Source organism: Sylvia atricapilla, chromosome 13 (assembly GCF_009819655.1).
Source record: "Sylvia atricapilla isolate bSylAtr1 chromosome 13, bSylAtr1.pri, whole genome shotgun sequence".
Classification (NCBI taxonomy): Eukaryota; Metazoa; Chordata; class Aves; order Passeriformes; family Sylviidae; genus Sylvia; species Sylvia atricapilla.
The window spans coordinates 20,109,134-20,129,449 of NC_089152.1; the positions used below are offsets into that span (position 1 = coordinate 20,109,134).

At 41.6% G+C, this 20,316-nt stretch overlaps 2 protein-coding genes across 8 annotated transcripts; one reads left to right on the top strand and one right to left on the bottom strand.

Annotated features, from left to right (window-relative positions):
* The first annotated feature begins 2,763 nt into the window (after positions 1-2,763).
* On the top strand, positions 2,764-9,969 carry SKIC8 (SKI8 subunit of superkiller complex). 3 transcript variants are annotated; one of them, XM_066328783.1, is made up of 10 exons: positions 2,769-2,832; positions 2,990-3,017; positions 3,373-3,478; positions 4,277-4,449; positions 5,503-5,651; positions 5,973-6,066; positions 6,786-6,879; positions 7,517-7,609; positions 8,199-8,277; positions 9,693-9,969. In XM_066328783.1, the coding sequence occupies exons 1-10, from the start codon at positions 2,821-2,823 to the stop codon at positions 9,780-9,782; spliced, it is 918 nt and encodes a 305-aa protein (XP_066184880.1). In that variant the 5' UTR covers positions 2,769-2,820; the 3' UTR covers positions 9,783-9,969. The 3 variants fall into 3 exon arrangements, with proteins under 3 accessions (XP_066184878.1, XP_066184880.1, XP_066184879.1); XM_066328781.1 differs by lacking the exon at positions 9,693-9,969 and having other exon boundaries at positions 2,764-2,832; positions 8,199-9,676; XM_066328782.1 differs by lacking the exons at positions 2,769-2,832; positions 9,693-9,969 and having other exon boundaries at positions 3,005-3,085; positions 8,199-9,676.
* A 433-nt stretch (positions 9,970-10,402) lies between these two features.
* Positions 10,403-16,652, bottom strand: DNAJA4 (DnaJ heat shock protein family (Hsp40) member A4). Of its 5 annotated transcripts, none has more exons than XM_066328776.1 (8): positions 16,523-16,652; positions 16,295-16,435; positions 14,484-14,664; positions 13,445-13,549; positions 12,471-12,698; positions 12,151-12,381; positions 11,521-11,621; positions 10,403-11,435 (listed from the first exon to the last, which is right to left on the bottom strand). In XM_066328776.1, exons 2-8 carry the CDS (start codon positions 16,424-16,426, stop codon positions 11,217-11,219), a joined length of 1,197 nt encoding a protein of 398 aa, XP_066184873.1. In that variant the 5' UTR covers positions 16,427-16,435; positions 16,523-16,652; the 3' UTR covers positions 10,403-11,216. The 5 variants fall into 5 exon arrangements, with proteins under 5 accessions (XP_066184873.1, XP_066184874.1, XP_066184876.1 ...); XM_066328777.1 differs by having other exon boundaries at positions 10,403-10,679; positions 11,211-11,435; positions 16,295-16,588; XM_066328779.1 differs by lacking the exon at positions 14,484-14,664 and having other exon boundaries at positions 16,523-16,646.
* Positions 16,653-20,316: the final 3,664 nt, after the last annotated feature.

The following is a 20,316-nucleotide window of genomic DNA, read 5'->3' on the forward strand; positions in this document are numbered from 1 at the left end:
CAGACTCCATGCTCTGTCAGAAGTCACCCTTTGTTTCTGCAGCACTTATGGGTGACCGATCCTACACCGAACCCTAAGATGGAAAACCAAACCAAAAACTGATGGATCAGTCCTGAAAGGGGCCTGGAATTTAACCCAGCTCTCTACAGGTACAGTTGTAATACATAGTCCCTTTTCTAAACTGACATGGCCTGACATTAGTAACCACAAAAATACATATTCCTGTATTACTCACCAAACACCACCACATAACTTAAATACCATTCTCATCTTCCTCAAACCCACTAGCAAATGATTTATTTATTGTGGAGCAGGGAGAGAAGCTGACATGTCTGGCATTCGAATGCTGCAGTGTTTATGTACCTGCAGAGCTGTAGCCCCCAGTTAATTATCTAGCCTTCCTGTTTTATGGAAGCTCATGTGTCTTCAAGACCTTAATGAATCAAGGCTTACTTGACATTCATCCTGTGTGTAAGGCTGATGTTGAACTGTGAACGGTGATCTGAACTGGGACTGTAGTAACAGGCCACAATGGTGCTCAGCCTGTGGTTTTAAATTGTCTTGCCTCAATGTGTTCTCTGCAGCTGAACTTTGTGCTGGGAAGTGCCTTTTGCCATGTTCATGTGGCATCCAAAGTCATGACCTAATTCAGTTCTGTGTGTAAGCACAATATGAGGGTGATCATAATGGTTTTTAATATGTCAGGTTTGTTCCCGGTAACATTGTTTTAAAAGCTGTCATTTGAACCCAGAGGCACTCACAAGGCATTGTTGTGATTAGAGCTGAAATACCCATACTGACACAGTGCTCCAGAACAAGGGCAGACATACAGAAACATGATCTCTGTTATTATTCCACAGAGGCAATTTATCTGTAAATCAAACATGTGGCACACTTAGCTTCAGATTATCCTCTTGATGCACCAAAGCAGCATCTAATCAGCTTTCACTCTAACAAACAGAGATTTGTGTCATAAGTGATGTAGGAAATAACCTACAATCTCACTCTGCCCTCTCAGAGGAGAACAGGAACAATCTTTTCCCATGAAGGCCTAAGGTGTTCACTGTGCAGAGTAAATACCAGTGCACAGAGAGAACTTGGCATGATATGAAACCTCTGGAAGGATTAGAAACACTTTGTCTGTCAAAGATTATTTTACAGTCCTGCAGTACTCTATACAGAACTGCAAGACCAAGCTTCATTATTTGAACATAAGGTGAAAGTAGTACATTTTAAGTGCACATTTAAATGGGAGAATTCTTAGAAGAACCCTGGCAAGAAATAGAATAACTTCTTTTACTTTTGGAGAATGTTTACCATTGCAACATTACGAACAAGAAAATGAGGATTTCTGAAATTCAATACATTAAAGCCATATGCCTTAAAATCTTCTCAAAGCTCAACCTAATCAGAGAACTAAGGATTCTGTAATTATATGTAAAAGTCTGTAATTATGTGTAAGAGTTTTACCCAGATTTTCATTCTTGACTGTAGAACTGTGTTCAGACACATTCGGAATTCCCATTTTGGTTGTTACTCTGCTTACTCAGACAAGTTCTGTTGATCTCAATGAGCTTTGTGTACACATAAAAACTGATTAAGAGCTGTGAAAGACCACTGATCCTTTGTCTTTAATATTAAGCCTCAGGGAATCTGATTTATTCTACTGAACTTTATTTCTGACATTTTTTTCCACTTCTAACTCAAGCAGAGGCAGTAACTTGAAAAATTTCAGCTTCCAAAACAAAAGTCATACTTTTTTCTTTTTTTTTTTTATTGGTCTGACATAGATGATTAGCAGGGAAATTTCCTTTCTGGAGCACAAGGAGTGGCTGAGGGTGCAGTGGGGTCTCAGCCGGGAGCAGGCTCAGTGAGGACTTTCTTGCTCTCTAACGCCCTGACAGGAGAGTGAAGCCAGGCGGGTATCAGGCCCTTCTCCCAGGAAACAAGTGACAGGATCAGAGAAAACAGCCTCAAGCTGTGTCAAAGGAGGTTCAGGCTGGACATCAAGAAGAATTTCTTCACAGGAAAGGCAGTCAGGCATTGGAACAAGCTGCCCAGGGAGGTGGGGAAGTCACCATCCCTGAAGTGTTCAAGAAATGATCGCGTATGGCACTTTGTGCTCTGGCCTAGTTGACAAGGTGGTCAACTTAGGATGGACTTGATGATCTTGCAGGTGCCTTCCAACCTTAACGGTTCCGTGATTCCGTGAAGTTGAGCCTTTCTGTGCCGTGGTGAGGGCCATGGGCAGTGCTGCAGCCCCGGGAAGCCAGGGTCGGTCAGCGCTGCGCTCAGCCCGCCCCACGCCTCCTCCACACCGCAGGCAGCCAGCCCAGCTCTCCGCCAGGAGCTTCCTACACGGACTTGAACGCACCCCTCAGTGCTTGGCAAGCCTCACAGCTCACATCATCACTGCCATCGCGGCACTCGGGACACTGCGCACTGCCACCAAACACCGAGGATCCTGAGGGCTTCTGATATCGGCGGCGCCGACGGCGGCCGCGACGGGGGCTCCTGTGAATGAGCGGGAGGGGATGAGTGAGAGGCGGCGATGAAGACGTACACTGTGGGACTCAATTGCGGGACGCGGGGCCGGGGTTCAGTCCCGCTGTCCGTGAGGGCGCTGCGGGCGGCGCACGCCGCTCCCGCCGCCGGAATGTGTCCACCTGGGCCTCCCGGCCACAGGGCGGCGCTAGAGGGCGGGGACCGGAAGTGGCTGAGGGGCGCTCGGTGCTGTTGAGGTCATCAAGGCGCGACGGCCGCAGGAGCTGTGTCCGGCTCCCTCCAGAGCTCTGCTGTTGGGGTGGTTTGCAGAAAGATATGACCACACAGGTAAGTAAGAACACAGCTTTGGCTAAGCTAACGGCTGGCTTGAGGGGTGTGTGTGTGTATGTACATATTTATTTATTATATGTGTGTATGTATGTATGTATGTGTATATATATATATATATAGGCTGCTCATGTGGGATATTATTTTTTCTTCCTAGTACGGTATTCTCTTCAAGCAAGAGCAAGGTGAGCAAACGGTGACGGGGACTGAGCAATGTTGGTGTTCTGGGATGATGTAAAGTTGATAATGGCAGGTACCTGCGTGAGGAGACCTGGTTATGTTTATATTAGGCATAAATCTGAGTAATTCAGAGGTAGCTGTGCTGCTTTTTCAGCAGTGACGCCAGTCACACAACACATTGCATATTTTGGAACAAAGAAAACAGTAGCAAGGCGCTCAGGGCACTCAGGCACCTGTGGAGTGGGGTGGGAGGTTATTGCCGACATTGCAGCTAGTCATTTCGGCATTACTAAAGCTGGTTGTGGCCTTCTATCAAAAGAAAATTCTTAATTTTTAATTACTGTGCTTATATTCTTGTAGCTCATGATGATGCCATTTGGTCAGTTGCCTGGGGAAAAAATAAAAATGATGGTTCTGAAACAGTGATCTCTGGCTCTTTGGATGATCTGGTGAAGGTCTGGAAGTGGTAAGTGCTCCATGTTAACCTGTCTTAGACCTTGGAAGTAGTCAGTGTGGAGGAGCCTTGAATTTCACAGTCTGCAGAGATGTTCAAAGTTACCTCAGGGATGGGGCAGCTGCTTCTTTGAGCAAGCTTATCTCCACTGGTGTGTGCTTTCTCTTGGAGTGATGGCATTTGGTGTGCTTTCATTTCTAAAGAATGAGAATCTTTTTGAAAATGCTTGTCAGAGCATATTTTCTGTACTTCTAAACCAAATAATGAGATATGTATCTTTTGATGAGACAGTGCATTTGGAGATGTGTACTGTGAAAGCAATAATAGGAATAGTGAGAAAGTGGAAATGACATCTTCCTTTTTTATTGAAAAAAAGATGCTAATAATCCTTATGGAAGTGTGCTTTTGCAAAGAAGTTATTCTGTCTCTTGGGCAAAGCAGTGTGAAGGATGTGCTTCCCTTCAGTGCCAGGTTTAGCTTGGTTGGAGTGACTGTGAGAACGTGGGTCATGGCACATTGTGCTGAGCTCATCGGCTCTGTGAGCACCCACAGACTGGTGTGTGAGGGACAGTTTTGGTGGGATGGCGTCCAAAATTAACATGAAGTACTTGCTTTGCAGGAATATGGTAAATTATTGATTTGTCAGTTCTCTAAGTCCTGAGAATGTGTGTGTAGGCCTTCACATTTCATAGGAGGACTTAGATTGTGTTGAACAAATGGAGGGATGTGGATTGTTTGTTTTGTGTGAGGCTGGGGATCGTTCAGCACCCCCAGCTGTTCCTAATGCAGCTTTTCTTTCCCTTGCCAAAGGAATGATGAAAAGCTGGATCTGCAGTGGACTCTGGAGGGTCATCAGCTGGGGGTGGTGTCTGTGGACATCAGCCACACGGGGGCCATTGCAGCGTCCAGCTCCCTGGACGCCCACATTCGCCTCTGGGACCTAGAGACTGGCAAACAGATCAAGTCCATAGATGCTGGTCCTGGTAAGACACCAGTGCTGAGCTGGCTCTGCAGGACACAGTCTGACCCTTCCTGCCAAATACTGAACACTGGGGGATTGGGCCATATGAGGGGATTAAGGTCTTTGGGGAGTATAATCTTTTCTATATTTGCAGAAGTCTTAAAGACTTCATGAACTCAACACAAAGCAGCATCAGACAATTTTACATTTATTTTTACACTCTGCTTGTGCTTTCTCAAGTAGTTGGCTTTTTGCTGTATGCATAAAGTAGAATGGAAACCAGCTTGCTCTTACACATGTATTGGTAAAAGGATATACGGAAGAAATAATTCAGGTACTTATTCAGATGGATTTACAAAGGAGCTGTGAACATTCTTCATTACACTGCAGTGAATTTGAGCCATGCATGTGATCCTTTTTTATCCAGCATGTCCCATCCTGAGCAAGCAAGTCAAAGCAGTTATCAATGATAACAATGCCAATGCTCTCCAAGCTGGAATTCAGGGCCTAAGGTCCTATTCCAAGTATTTCATGAGTCCACTGGAAGTCATAAATTTAAGAACAGCCTTGAAGCGTTTTATGCAATTAATATTAAGCTTTTAGATAAAAAACCTCTGAATTACATTGTCCCAGGTAAGCACATTGCACTACTATGAAAAATGAAGGGTTTTTACATTTAGTTGCAGGAATGTTATCTGTGTTGTGTTTGTATATCTGCATTTCTCCTGCATCTTCTGTGCTTTGCTACATACTGGTGTTGCTTTTTCAGTAGTTTTAATGTTTTGGTACCAGGAAAAAGTAAGAATGTAGACTTAACTGATGCAGCCTTAAATTCTAAGTTTATTGTTACATGAGGGTCTCATTAAATCAGGGTCTTACTAGAAATGTAATCTTTTACTAAATGTAAGTAAAAAACGTAAGTCAAGATACACTCCAATAATTACATAGAAGGGGTAACGATGAGCTTCTACATTTTTAGAGGGTTAAATATCTAAACAGATGCATATAGGACTGACACTGTTGAATAAGAACCAGGAACAGGATCCAGCTAATTGGTTTTTATTTTTTAATACAGTTGATGCTTGGTCCCTGGCTTTTTCACCTGATTCCCAGTACCTTGCAACAGGAAGTCACGTGGGGAAAGTAAATATTTTCGGTGTTGAATCTGGAAAGAAAGAATATTCTCTGGACACCAGAGGAAAGTTCATCCTTAGTATTGCATATGTAAGAAGAACAATTGATAATTCCTGATGAGAAATTGCTATTGCTGTATTATGTTGTAAATAGGTATTCTTGTTTCCATCTATGAGTTTATCCCTACAATAAAACTAAGCGACAGCCATAGTTCCAAATACAAATTGTGTGACGTTTTCCCCCTGCACATCTGGAAAATAAATTTGGATCTTACTTTTAGTATTTTGAATTTCTGGAGCCCAGGTATCTTGCATAGATCATTATTTGTGAAAATTTTCCAAGGGAATGTCAGGGCTTACACAGCATAAATGCACACAGATGTTGAATTGCACTTTCTGTGTTTTATTACAGAGTCCAGATGGAAAATACTTGGCCAGTGGAGCAATAGATGGCATTATCAATATTTTTGATATTGCAACTGGAAAACTTCTGCATACACTAGAAGGTATGGTTTGGTTATTTGCAATACCCAAATTCTGGCCTCATTTCTGACAAAATTAAAGGATAATAATGCAAGTCAGAATAAGCTACAACAACCATGGCAAAAGTGAGTTGACATTTTTGTCCATCAGACAGTATTTAGTGTGCTCTAACCTAAACCACCTAATTAGAGGCAAACTGTAAACTCAGGCTTGCATCATAAATGCCTTTTTTAAAAGATACAGTCAGTAATGCTTACTAAATTCTTAAATTGTAACTCCTCGTATTGCAGAAAAGTACAAATATGTGCTGCCTTGCATATGGTTTTCCTGGTGTTTGTTCTAAAGCAATTTTTTGCTGTTCTAAAAAATAACTGAACATTTTATGTTGTAGAAAACATGCATTTTTTTCTAACAGATAAATGGGCTTTTCATGTTCATGGTTTCTGCCTAGTTGTAACCAAAACCCTCAATCACTTAAATATACTATACTATAAAATATGACATAATTTCTAATAAAGATCCACAGCTGAAAGAAATGAGTTACTCTGTGTTGCAGCCATGCCTTAACACTCACAGTTGAGAATTGCTGTCCGTTTCCATTTTCTGTTGTGGGAAGAAGCCTCTAGAGAGAAAGAGGCTTGGGAGGCTGCTCTCTCTGAGCAGTCAGTGCTGCTGTGGCATAAGCTGGCTGAGTGCATTAGTGAGAGAATGGCAGTCCTGATGTGTGTCCCTGTGCCTGCAGGCCACGCCATGCCCATCCGCTCGCTGACCTTCTCCCCTGACTCCCAGTTACTCGTCACCGCCTCTGACGATGGCTACATCAAAATCTACGACGTGTGAGTGGGGACTCCAGCCCTGCTGGCAGGAGAAGGACTGTTTAGAGAGGCTGATACTGTGAAACATAGATCAAACCCTCGGCTCTCTAGAATTCCTTTAATCTTTTGGTGACTTTTTACGTAATAAATAATCTTAAATCAAAAAATACTACATCCTTAGATAGTTTTTAAAAGTGTGGGGGTAGAAGAAAGCTGTAACTTGAAAACAAATTACATTCCTCGTATTTGCCTGTAAGCAATAAGCTAATTATTCTGTGTATCTGTCCTGTGAGCTTGTGTTCACCCTTCCTAAACATCTGTTCTGTACACAAGAAATTATACATATCACCTATTTCATCTTGTCATACCTTGGGAGACCCTGGGGAGGAAAAGGTCCTGCTTCAGTGGTTTCACCCTTTAAACCTCCATTGCTTTGACTTTTGTGAAACTATTTGTCCTCCAGGGTATCTTCTTAGTAACTTATTTTTATGTTAACTTTTTGAAATGGAAAAACAGAATCTGCTGTAACACCAGTTCAGCTTGGATGAACAAATGTCCAGAAGTCACCTTCCACTAAACCCTTCTTGATTGCACTAGCTAGAGTATATTCCTGTTGCTTTTCCCTGGAATTCACAAAGCTAATGTGTTCTTTCCACAGGCAACATGCAAACTTGGCTGGTACATTAAGTGGTCATGGATCCTGGGTTTTAAATGTAGCGTTTTGTCCTGATGATACCCATTTTGTTTCCAGGTATTGAGTATTTTTTGATTGTTTATGATTACTGAGAAAAAAATGGTTTTATAAGGGGAGATGGATCATAAAAATTAAATGTGTACAAATTGCAGTGGGATCTGTAATGAAATAAAATAAAATAAAATTTAAAGGCTTGAACCAATCTATGATGTGATACCAGCTGTAGTGAGAGCATTTTACAGAGTAAGTCATCCCACTGCAGTGTAGTCCCTGACAAGTGGAAAACACCTAACCTAAGAGAAGGGCAGTTGAATCTAAATAGCTGAAGAATTGCTGTTGAATCAAGAATTACAACTTAAACTGGTAGTACATTAATCTCCTTGAACGTTAGTATTAATTCTTAAAGCACCTGAGGCAGCTGGGGGACCAAGTGTATGTAACAGGAATTTCCTTGGATGTTGAAACAGTCAATTTATTTTAAAAATAATGGAACCTGGCAGAAGATGCAGTCCTTTGCTACTTTATCCCTGTATTTGATGTATGAAAGAGGGTTTCTTATGTCCACCATATGAGACCCCTTAATGTTTGCATGAAACTTTAGTTAATCTATTAATTTGAACATTGATCAGTATTATTTTTCTTTCAGCTCATCTGATAAAAGTGTAAAAGTTTGGGATGCTGGAACAAGGACCTGTGTCCATACTTTCTTTGACCACCAAGATCAGGTATGGCTGCTATTCCCTAAGTCACCATGTTCCCAGGAGAGCTTGTGTAGTTGTGCACATTTGTGCTTCACCTTGGTGCTGCAGCTCCAGGCTTGCAGTAATGCAACTGTAGCTTGCTATGATGAAATTCCAGAAGTTGTGGTTATTTAGCACTTAATATTGATCTAGTACTCGCAAGTGTATATGCTGATCTCTTCCAATTAACTAACATTTTTCAGGCCCAAATAAAGGCAATCCTGAGTGGCCAAAGTCTCACCAAACTCTTATTTGTTACCTTTGTGTCTGGTCTTACTTATTTCTGTGACTTACACAGCATGTGCATGTGTAAAGGTGGAAATACTTATTTAAAAGGATGGAATTACCTAAACAGATGCTTGAAAGCAGCCTGGAAACCTGAAAGTTTTTCCTCCTTCAGTGTCTGTAATACTGTGGGTTTTTAATTTATTGCTCAGTGATAGCTACCTATGAGGGAAGGAGTTAGGTTTGTACCCATTTATTTTTTGTCCAAATGTTAGGTGATAAATAGAACAATGTTATATTTTAATGGATCACTGAGCAAGAAACAAAAGATATTCTTCCAGATTTTATTTGAATGTTTTCTGCTGTAGTATTTTCTTGCTGGTAACCTTCTTTTCAGTTATCTACAGCTATGGGGGTTTTAATATTGGAGTACCAAGTGGGACTTGATTTGCCCTGTTGTTTTAGCCGTTCAGTATAATCTTGTTCACTCTGGCAAACAGAGATGTATCAGTTACTGGGAATGCTGGGTTTGGCTACTAGTGCAAAATAGCATACAAGATTGCCCCAACTATGCTGTTGTCAGCACACCCATTCTGCACTTCACATTAATGTGCTGGCTTCACCCTTCCTGATGTCATTCTGATGGAGCTGGATGTTACTTAAGAGCTTGTGAAACTGTCTTAAATAAGAAGCCTGACCTGAATTTTTCGAAGTAAGTTTTGCACTGGTAGGTCAATGGTTTGCTTTAAGAACTCAAGGATAAACCAGGTCATTCTTCAGTCTGTCATAGTGTGTCAGTCTGCATGACAAATACTTCCTCTCTTGCTTTCCTGCGTTGTAAAATACTATTTTCAGAAAGGGCTACAGGACAGGCAAGAGAGAAAATGCTTGGGTTATTTATGCAAACTGGGGCAAGTGCTTTTCAGCCCTGCTCAGAGTATCTGTGGCTTGTGTAACCCACTGTGGCTGTAGTGACTCGTCAGGCTGCTAGAGGGCAGTGTCCTGCTCTGGTTCGGCACCTTAGCTGCTGTTGAAGCACAGACCAAGAACTGCAACAGTCCTAATCAAGTGACTTTTTAATAATCCTTTCTCTACTGCTTGGAATAAATATGACTGCCACAAAGATTCTTTTTCTTTGTCCTCGCTTGATAAACTTGCATATGTCTTATTTACAGGTCTGGGGAGTGAAATACAATGGAAGTGGATCCAAAATTGTGTCTGTTGGTGATGACCAAGAAATTCATATTTATGACTGTCCAGTTTAAATGTCTTGACTCAAATGCTTCAGTAAATCTCTGGCAGCAGTTGCAAGCGACTGCTACAGTCCTATGTAATTTTTTAGTATGATAAAAGCATTTCATACTGATCTGCAAAACCAGGTATGTTTATATCTAATTTTGTTTAGCATGAGGAAATGTTACTTTTTTAAAATAAAAGCTACAGTTTCAAGTCCTGGTGTCTAACTCTTGGAAGAAAGTATTTTTGGAAATATGTAGTCATGGGTGAAGTAACTGTTCAGTTAATCAGCCCTGCCTTTAAACATAAATAGACCAGAGTTGAAAAGCATGGGCTAAGTGTCACAACAGCTTATTTTAGCAGAAGGAAAACGACTGAGGCTGTGTTATAGATGTGGGAATTGACAGCCTCGGCTTCTCCTGGGGCTAGACCCGTGAGCACGTGAGGCTCACTTAAGCTGAACACCTGTTTCAACAATTGTGTAGTACATGAACTTCGATCATTCATCATGATTCAATTTCACTAAAGGGAACCACTTGTTTCTAACCCTGACTTTAAACAAACACTACCAGAGAACAGATAAAAAAGCTTTAATGGATCACTGTACTGTGGTATCATGGGTGTTATAAAACAGCAGCTATACAGCCAATGCAGGTGGTTTTGGTTTATTCATTTTAGTTAAGGCACAAGTATACAATGCCTAAGAGAAAGTAAAGACCCTTTCTAGGGAAGGCTGAAATACAAAGCTTGAGCTTCTGAAAGGTCAAACTTTTATTTGGAAGTACTTGCTTCATGTAACACATTAGAGGAGAGCTTGTAACCTTAGGTCACACACACAGAGACAGCTGAAGGAATGCTACTGTAAACCCACAGAACACAGGAAGAGAGGGCTGTGAGGCAGAGAGGAGGGCATGCACAAAATGCTTCTGAAATACAAAATGAGACAGGTATGAGTGGTGCAGCTACTAACACAAAGTTGAATATTGAGAATAATCTCAACTAGATGAGAGGAGTCTGAGCTTAGAACTTGTTTAAATAAAAGGGGTTCTAGAGTAGCTTACAAAGTACAAAAGAAGCATGAGAAAAGGTGAAGTACTATTTATTAGTAGTTATCCTGCTATGTTTTAGTCTATGAAATTCCCAGTATGAAAGTATTTACATAAGACACTCCACTTAGCCTCTATCGATATTGCTGAAGTCTTATAGAAAGAGCACAGGTGGAATAAATTGAGAACCTTCACAGCAAAGAAAATGCATACCAACTCAGTTGGTTCTCAGCTGTATGACATTTGCTTTATATAGAAAGACTGCAAGAACACAATATAAATTAGTTACAAAAAGGTGATACTGACAGCGCAGCAACTCAATTTGCTGAACACAAAAACCACAAGCAGTGGCTATTACAGCCATGCAGTTTTCATTGTGAAAATTTACATCTTAGATGATATCCACTCCACCTTGTTTTAAGATGTCTGACATTGTACTCCTGTTCTTGGACCCTCCTCATCTTCTTCATATGCTTCTCCTGCACTGTTACGGTACGTTTGCTCATTTGGATCAAAATCTTCAAGGTCTACCTGATCCATCTCATCTGTAACCATAACATCTTCTCGTGAAGGAAGCAAAGCCTCAAGCAGAGACAGTTTCTCCCGTGGAAGCCAGTAGTGCTCTGGAAACTGGACCTACAATTTGACAGATTTTTTTAGAATGAATATTTATTCATATGCAGACATGAGTATACTGGCTACAGAAAAGCATGCAGCTTACCAAAAACTGTATAATCAGGCTGCCTTTGTCCATTGGAGATTTGTAGACAGGCATCCCTTCGTTGTAAATACACTTTAGGTCACCATGTTTTATCACTTCACCTATGGAGGCAAGAGCTTTAAGTGGGCTGCTGTGATCAGACAGGCATTTCACAGCCACATGAGGCAGGGCTGTACACAAGCAGTGTTCTCATGGCACCTCAGGGAGATTGTACCCAATCCACAGAAAGAACTAAAAGCAGGCTATACAGAACTAGAGCCATTTAGACTATTTCTCCTGCTGCAAGAGAAATCAGCTTTTCTTGGCACAGCCTTCAGGCTGAATGAACAGATAATTCAGTAGAATTTAAGATTCTTGCCTTTTTAGTATTTTCCTGGCTATCCACCAGCTGGGACTGAGGTTCATTAAGAAATGTTTGACAGCTTCAGCTATAACTGAATGTTTTAGAAAGAGCAACAACAACAATGAATCAACTAAATTAAGTGACTACCTCATGAACCTGTTCCATCATCTGGTTAGAAAAAGAAAAACCCAAATAGAACAATATCCCCCAAAAACTCCAGTCCAGGTACAATTAAACAGACAAGCAGGTGATAGTTTACATACTATTAGAACTCTTAAAAGACCTACCTGGCCTAGTAGATATGACAAGAACTCTGTTGTCCAGAGTTTCAATTGTCTTTCTGAAACCACATAAAGCCTCTGAGAGTTGAATTCTCATTTTTGTGATTAAGTCATGCCCTCGTCTCTGAAAGACACTGTGATCCTTTTGATCAAGCACAATTATGACATCACCAGGCTCCAAATCAGGCTCCTGGTCACCTTCTCCATGAAATACTATCTTCTGACCATCTTTCATACCTGAAGAAAAGACACCCATTTATTCGCTGCAGAACTATAGACTATTATAGATTATTATTAGGGAACCAGTACAAATATACAGTTCTTACCTTTATCAACATGAACTTCTATGATCTTTTTCTCTCTTACAACCTTACAGCCACTGCAGTTGTCACACCTGTCCTTTGGGTTTATTCTTTCACCTTGGCCTTTGCATTCTGGACACACAGTTTGGATTTGCTGCACCATGCCAGGTCCAATCTGCTGAACTATTACTTGCATCCCTCTTCCTTTACACACAGGACATTTTTCTACTGCCCCTCTCTTTCCGCCATAACCTTTGACAAAAGAGTTAAATTGAATCTCAGTCTCAAAAAATTGCAGTAGTCAGGTTGGAACTCAATGACTTCTAGAGCATATTTAGGGTAACTTAAGAGTAGTTCAGTAATGGAATTTAGTTGCTGTCACAAAACATGACCCACAAGCTGGAGGTTTCTACAAAAAAAAAAAAGCTTATATAGCTTATTGTATTAGCCTCTGCCCCACCCCCCAGTAAATCCTGATTTTCAAGGACCCGTCAGCATACCAAATTCAAGACATAAACATTCCATTAATACTTGGAAAATAATCTGTTTACTAAATATTTAACAGAGTACTAAGACACAAGACCTTATTAAAATTTACCTTAAAGAGGACCAGTCATTAGAGAGTACTTAATAACTGTAAAATTAGTAGCATAACACAAGCTAGACTTCCACCCACAACAATTAAACAAGTTTTAAAGAGACATTTAGATCCAAGTTCTGGGTGAAGATAATTTTAAATTAGGTACCCCTAACTAAAACTCACAATGAGTTTTAGTTTGTGATTAGAACAATCACTTAGTAACACTGTGGTTGAGAGACTGATTCTTGGATAAGCATAAGTAAGAATTAAGTACCCTGGCAGACTTTCAGGGATCAGGCAAAGAAAAAAGGAAAGAGAAAAGTTTCAGACTTTTTTCTCAGTCCCAGAAAATCCACACAAACACACACAAGAAAACTTCAAGAGGGGTTTGAAACCACTACTTTTTTTTTTTTTTTACCTTCACACTTTGCACAAATAACATTCTTTTGCAGGGCCAGTTTCCTTGTAATACCATTATATAGGTCTTCAAGAGATACACCTAACTGGTGCACCACATTTTTGCCTTGAGAAAAACAAAAGGGAAATATTAATACTTGTTCAGGTCTTGTGAAGACAAATGTTCATGCATAGTCTCACTGAAGAAATGCAAAGTTCATTCCAAACTGAACACAACTCAGCCCCCTTAAAAGCATGTGCAGTTCCATCAGCTTACACTAAGCTCCACCCATTTATGTCCAAACATAAAAGTTGAGCTGTAATTAGGCAAAGTGTCATTAAAGCCACCCTATCCCTGCTCCTACTTCTAATTTTATAAGCTTAACTCAAACAGCAAAATGCAAGGACACTACCAGCTTCAGATCTGTCAATTCAGAAGTTGCTATTATGCCTGCCTATGAATTTCCATGCCACTTCATAGCATAATTTCAGTGATCTTACAGCAAGTTACTACTTGTTCCTTTAACAGGCACTGGGCATGAAAAAGACAAAAATCATACCGTGCTTTTGGCAGCCCACTGTACTCAGTTTCATGTAATTTCTCCCAAATATTTTCATGATATCTAAAATTACTGACGTTTTAAGTTGATGGTGTCCTTTTGAAGCAAGTTGCCCAAAAGCATATGAGCAAGTGAGGCACAGATTTGGAAAACAGGTAACTTAAACAGGTCCAAGTCAACTGATGACTTACTGATGTTCCCCCTCCCCTACAGAGTAGCCATTCCCCCTCCAACAACCACAACAACAACAAAAAAAAACCCAAAAAAAAAAAAACAAAAAAAAAAACCCTTAGCAGAAAAATGGCTATGGCTAAGCCATGTTATCTACTTAATAGAATCTTAATGCTAGAGTAACTAGAAGAATCATAGTTTACTTATTCTATTGTTGAAACAAGTAATATCCACACTATGTACACTCAGCAGAACAGCAGTACCATAGCACAGGTGTTTTATGCTTAAGTGCATGGTTAGAGTTTCTAGAACTTGTTTAGAACTGTGTACCTCTTCTCTCTCTATTCATTCGGCCTCCACCACCAAAGAACATGTCAAAGATGTCCATGGGTGAAGAGAAGCTCCCGCCACTCAGGCCTCCTTCTTTAATAGCCTGCTCCCCACCCTGGTCATAGAGGTCCCTTTTCTTTGGGTCCGACAGAACTTCATATGCCTGGGATATAAGTTTAAACTAAAAAGAAAAAAGAAGCTCTGAACAACTATGACCAAGAGGCAAAGTAGCCCTCTCATATACAACTCCATCTGCAGATCGAGCCACTATAGCACACACTTGCAGCACTTGTTTCCAAAAGGAAACTCTCTGGGTAACAGACTATAAAGTACACTTTCGTCCAGGAAAACCCTCCCCTTTCCTCCCTCTCCCCCCTCCTCCCATGTTTTAAGTGGGCTCAATTCAGTCACATCCACCTTACAAGTATGGGCCAACTACATTGTTGATTGTGGTAGTTGCAATAACCATTCCATCCTCTTAACAAATCCATTTAGAAAGGAATATGACACTATCCCTGAAGTCCTGCAGGTGCCCGGCTGCTCATGGCCACAGCACTGCTCATCAGCCTAGAGCTACACAGGGATATTCCATGCCTGCTGAGCTGGTACATCCAGCTACAACAGAGCTTTCTGTGACCAGACACTGGTGCTGCTTACTCATCACAAACACAAGGACTTAGATACAAATCAAAACACTCACTTCAACAAAACAATTAACGAATTTTCTTAAATAGCTATAAATAATTTCCTATTACTAAGATTACCAATTGAATTTTTAAACATAATTTGCTATTACTGGAATGACTACTTCCATTTTAAACTTTATTTACTCATGGCCATGTAAAGTGGTATAAACAAAAAAAAAAAAAAGCAGGCCCAAAATAAAAGCAGAACAGGTTACCTTTGACTAGGCTACTGTCTGAGTTCTGTAAATTAGTATTCTAGAGATGTTAAGTATGTACCTTCTGTTCCTGTATTAAGGTACTAGCAGACCAGCTTTTAGATAAACAATCCCATCATTTATCTTTTCCATAGTTCTCCAGTTGTGGTGTTGATTTATCATCCAAGCCAACACAGGCAGCTAAGCGGGTCTACTGATACCATGTAAGAGAGTTCTCTTGTAAGCAATCCACCCATGTGCAGCCCAGTGATTCCCTAGGGATGGTTACCTTGGACATCCGCATTAACATTTGCCTCTGAAGAAAACCCGTCCGGTTCAGGAACACAGATCCATCCAGCACAACAGCGCTAGCAGCTGGATCTACTACCAGCCTTTAAAAGATATGACAGCATAGTTGCCACTGGCACACTAGAAATCCTGCCAGGTTTGCCTGTTTTAACCAGCTTCTATAAGGATGATCTTCCACCATAACTATAGGGAAACTGGTATACGCCACATCCAAAAAGAAGAAATCCCCTTTGCCAGAAAACCTGCTGTCAAACTCACAGGTCTGAATGGAGACCTGGAAGTAGAGGAACCTTCACATATTGGCACTATGTTCCCGGAAAGGCAAAGCAGGATTTGAACTACGACTAAGTGCACGCTGGATTTAACAACAGCCTGCCTATGAGCGACCCACGGCGTCCCCCGCGGACGGCCCTGCACCGGCCTCCGGTTCTGTCTGCTGAGCCACCCATCCCGCGGCCCAGCGGCCTCACAAGCGAGCCCCGGGCGCTCAGCCGCGGCCCGCCACAAGGGGCCTGCCTCACGCAGGGGCCGCAGGTGCCGCCGGGAACGCGGCCGCCTCACGGTGTGCGGGTGGCCCACAGGCCTCGGCCCAGCCCCGGCCCCCAGCCCCGGCCCCGCGTACCCGCTCCCCCTCGCTGGGGTTCTTGTCGGGGTGGTACTTCAGCGCTAGCTTGCGGTAGGCGCGCTTGATCTCCTCGGAGGAAGCATTTGGCTTCACCTGCAGGATGTCGTAGTACTCCGTCTCCTTCACCATGGTGGGTGCCTGTGGGAGGACGCGCCGCGTTACCCGCAGGTTACTGCCGCGTTACCCCGCCCAGCGCCCTGCTAAGGCCCCGCAGGCCGCGCTCACCGCCGCGGTCGCTCCGCTGCGAATAACGCCGCCGCTGCCGCCGCCCGCGCAGCGAACCCCCTGGCCCCGCCTCTTCCGCGGGCTTTATAGGGGCCCCGCCGAATCTTCTGGAATGACGCCGCGCGTGACGTCACGAGGCTGGAACGGTCTAGAACGGCAGCGCGTGACGTCACCGGCGGTGCGCGCGGGGGCGGAGCCGGGGCCGGGCCCAGGTTTGGCAGTCGGCGTTTAAAGGGCGGCGCGGCGGGTGTCCGGCGTGTCCGTGTGTGCTCGGCCTCTGGGGCTGTGCCTCCCCGGGCTGTGCCTCCCCGGGCTGTGCCTCCTGGGGCTGTGCCTCCCCGGGCTGTGCCTGGTGTCCCCTGAGGGCAGCTCACACAAACCAGTACCCGGCCAGCGGAGTACTGAGGAGCTGACGTTGAATGGCAGCTGTAAATTATTATCTATAATATCTATACCTATAATATCTATATATCTATATATATCTTATCTATAATATCTTATCTATAATATCTATATCTATAATATCTATTATCTATAATATCTATAAATGGCAGCTGTAAATTATTATGCTAATCTGGTGATGCGCATCTATTATTACCTCTTCTTTATGGCTTCTAGATTCATGTGTGATATCATTTCTCAATAAAAGTTCCAAAATAATAGCTTTATTATATGGAGGCTTTAGATCAGGGAACTTTCTATTAGGGTTAAAATGTGACGATTCTATGGAGTTAAAATTTATTAAAAACCACCCCATATTTTATATCCTTGCATTGTAGAAGCAATCTGATCAGTCTAATTTAAAAAGATTCCTCCTGTGTCAGCTTTAGGCAGCTCTAAAATACCGTGGTCCTGGCAGGAGTGAGGGTCCCTCCTGAGGTACAGGGACTGGCCTCAGCTGGGGCCCCTGCCAATGCCAGCTCCCTAAAATCCATTCCATTGCCTCTGGGGGAACCTGGCGAGAGCTCTGGTGTGACCTGCCCCACGTCGTATGTTACATCGTGTTCTGGTTAATCAGTAGATGGCTTTCCTGGTGTTTTGCTCCTCAGTATTTTGAGCCTTTTCAATAAATTGAGGAAGATGATAAATAGGTTTATTTGCCTATGCTAAATCTTACTTTGACTTTAAACCTAAGAGCATCATGGGACTATGTTGCTTGTATCTTATTGGCATATGGGATGCACATGTATAATGTTTATTTTATAGCACAGAGGCTATTTAGCCTCTTGTCTTCTGGGTTTGGGGGAATAATCCTCAGGTAATAATTGATCCTTGTGATAGGCCATCTTCGCCTGTCAAAGGCAACAGAACTTAACCAGGTAACCCATCTCTTAGAGGTGGGAGTGGGGAAGTGAATTTTAGGAGAGTGTATTTTAATGTTTATGTTGCCTTTTACATGTAAAATAATCCCACTGGGTGCTGTCTCCTGCCTGCCCTAGGCAGTACAAAAAGAGCGTGTTGTTTCTTCTACCTGTTGATCCATCACTGGAATAGTATTTTCTAAAAGAGAAATCTCCCCGTCTCTAGGGCTTTTGGAAGTACTTAAGATTAGAACCAGATATCTCACAGGAAATATTTTAGCTTCTGATTCTTAGAAGTTTTGCTCTGTATTATCTGTTTTGCTCTGTATTTGTCAGTATTGCTCTGTATCTGCTTGTTATTTGTCCTTTCCTCAAGCTGACTTGGAAGCTGCAATAGTTTTCATCTTTCTCCAGGTAACTGAAGGTCCTGAGTTAATTATTTACTGCTTGGGGGAAGGAGATAACTGGTACCTGAGTAAAAGCATATTTTAATAGAAGATGGCAATGCTGAAAAATCTCAAGTGAAAAATACAGAAAAGCTGGATGAACTGAGAACGGATTTTGCTCAAACTTGAATGTAATAGAAATGCTTACAAGCTGTTTTTTTATTCCAGGAAACAGTGCCTTATTCCTGGTGATAATTTTATGAAACCAGAGGATCTCTTGTGATTATGATAACCCAAAGGTTCCAGCACTGTGCCCTGCCAACCACAGGCCAGGTGAAGAGTCAGGATGACTGTGAGTGAGAGGGTCTTGTTGTGTTGTCAAACAGTCGAAATAGGGGAAAAGGAAAAGGGGGAGGAAAAGCAGTGGTGTGGGATCCGAATGAAAATTTTTCAGCATTTAGAGCTCTGGTGCCATTATAATGAACTTCCTACAGTATTTCAAATAGATACCATGAGAAGATTGTGTTAATACAATCTACTTATAGCAAGCATGTAAATTTACAGGAGAGGGGGGAGCTATTTACAGGAAATCAACAGAAGATATGGATAAAAAAATAGTTCAAAACCACAAAAAAGGAATCAGTGTTTGTAACTATTATTTTCTCTAAGTGTTATTGTCAGCAGTTGAACATGTAAATCTGTATTTTGCAATTGTGAAATTATATTGGCAAATGAATACAGAAGCTATTTTCTAAAAATATTTTTGGTAAGTTACTCTGTAAACTTGTAAACAGAACTAAATATCACCTTTTTAAGGCAAAAAAGGTTTATTCTCATCGTGGTCTTCACCTTAAAGATAAACTAGCTATAATCTGTAGTTCTGAACATAATATTTCCATTTTAGAAGAAGAAATAAATCTGTTTGTAGCTTTGTAGGAGCTAAATGCTTCAGTAGATGAAAGGCTTTCAAAGCATATATGAATTTTAGAGATCCATTTTTAGTATGTCATAAAAAGAGTATGTAATTTCTTTGAGTAGAAATTCTCATACAGGTGTGTAGATACTGGTAAACATAATAAGAACTCACACTGGTGGATGGTTTCTTACTGGTGACATTTGTTACTTGTAATAATAGCCAAAAACTCGGCTGGTTTGAATTTTTGCTTAGAGGATTGAGTCTCCTACTTCATTTACTTCCATTTTATTAGGGAGACCTATCAGGTTATATTTACTTTAATAAGCAGTATTTGTTTTCTCCCTCTTTGGTTCCAGTTGGTACAATCAAATCATTATTTATTCAAAGAATTAGTGGGAAAAGTAGTAAAGGTTGGTGTTTGAGATGAAAAAAATGGGAGAGATACCACTCCATGTATATCCTTTGCATCATCATGTGCATCTCCTACATCACTTTCATCTGAGTAATGCAGTCATTCTGATACCAGGGGGGAATACAGTCCTGCAGCTGTCTGAAGCCAGACATTTCCTATTTACCGATACTGGATTTTAGGAACAGAGTTAGAATCCCCAGCAGTTGATTCTGTCATGATTAGTAATAAATGTGATGCAGCCTCGACATATGCAGACACATTTCTCAACAATTGCAGTGGTGGTTCCTGCACTCAACCAGACTAGTGATCAAGGGTGTATATGCCCAACGCTGTTTCTTGTGGTGAACACCTTGCCTCCTTAAGTCTGTGCAGTCTAACCAGAAGTTACTTACCCATTTTTTTGATGAACAGCTGTTTTCTTTTACTGTTCTTTCCCTTTTGTCCCTCCCACCACATGTGACATTGATCACCTTGTTGCTTTGTACTAGCACAATATTAGATTTGTATGTGGGTGTCAACAGGAAAACAAGCAGCCAATTTCTGTTCTCTGCAAGGAGGCAGGACTGGACTGGGAATGGGGAGTTATTACATCTTGAGTCTGTTTCATTTAACCACCAGAGGACTCTGGTTCTGAAACAGGCTGGCACAAAACAAGTTTTTAACCATGAACCTTGGGGTCATGTAGCACCTTTATATGCTACAAGAATTATGCGTTTGTCTTTTAATCTCATTGTATAAACCACTGCTAGAATCTGCTTGTTTGCATTTTTTTATCTGGC

What these genes read in the sequence shown, in the direction of transcription:
- SKIC8 (XM_066328781.1), top strand. An exon ending in ACTTCTGCATACACTAGAAG is followed by an intron (nt 6,067 to 6,785) that starts GTATGGTTTGGT and finishes CTGTGCCTGCAG; the next exon opens with GCCACGCCATGCCCATCCGC. An exon ending in GATACCCATTTTGTTTCCAG is followed by an intron (nt 7,610 to 8,198) that starts GTATTGAGTATT and finishes TTTTTCTTTCAG; the next exon opens with CTCATCTGATAAAAGTGTAA.
- DNAJA4 (XM_066328776.1), bottom strand. Translation starts at nt 16,426, where the DNA reads ATGGTGAAGGAGACGGAGTACTACGACATCCTGCAGGTGAAGCCAAAT. An exon ending in TGTCATATCTACTAGGCCAG is followed by an intron (nt 11,622 to 12,150) that starts GTAGGTCTTTTA and finishes TTGCCTCCATAG; the next exon opens with GTGAAGTGATAAAACATGGT. An exon ending in GCCTGATTATACAGTTTTTG is followed by an intron (nt 11,436 to 11,520) that starts GTAAGCTGCATG and finishes GTCAAATTGTAG; the next exon opens with GTCCAGTTTCCAGAGCACTA.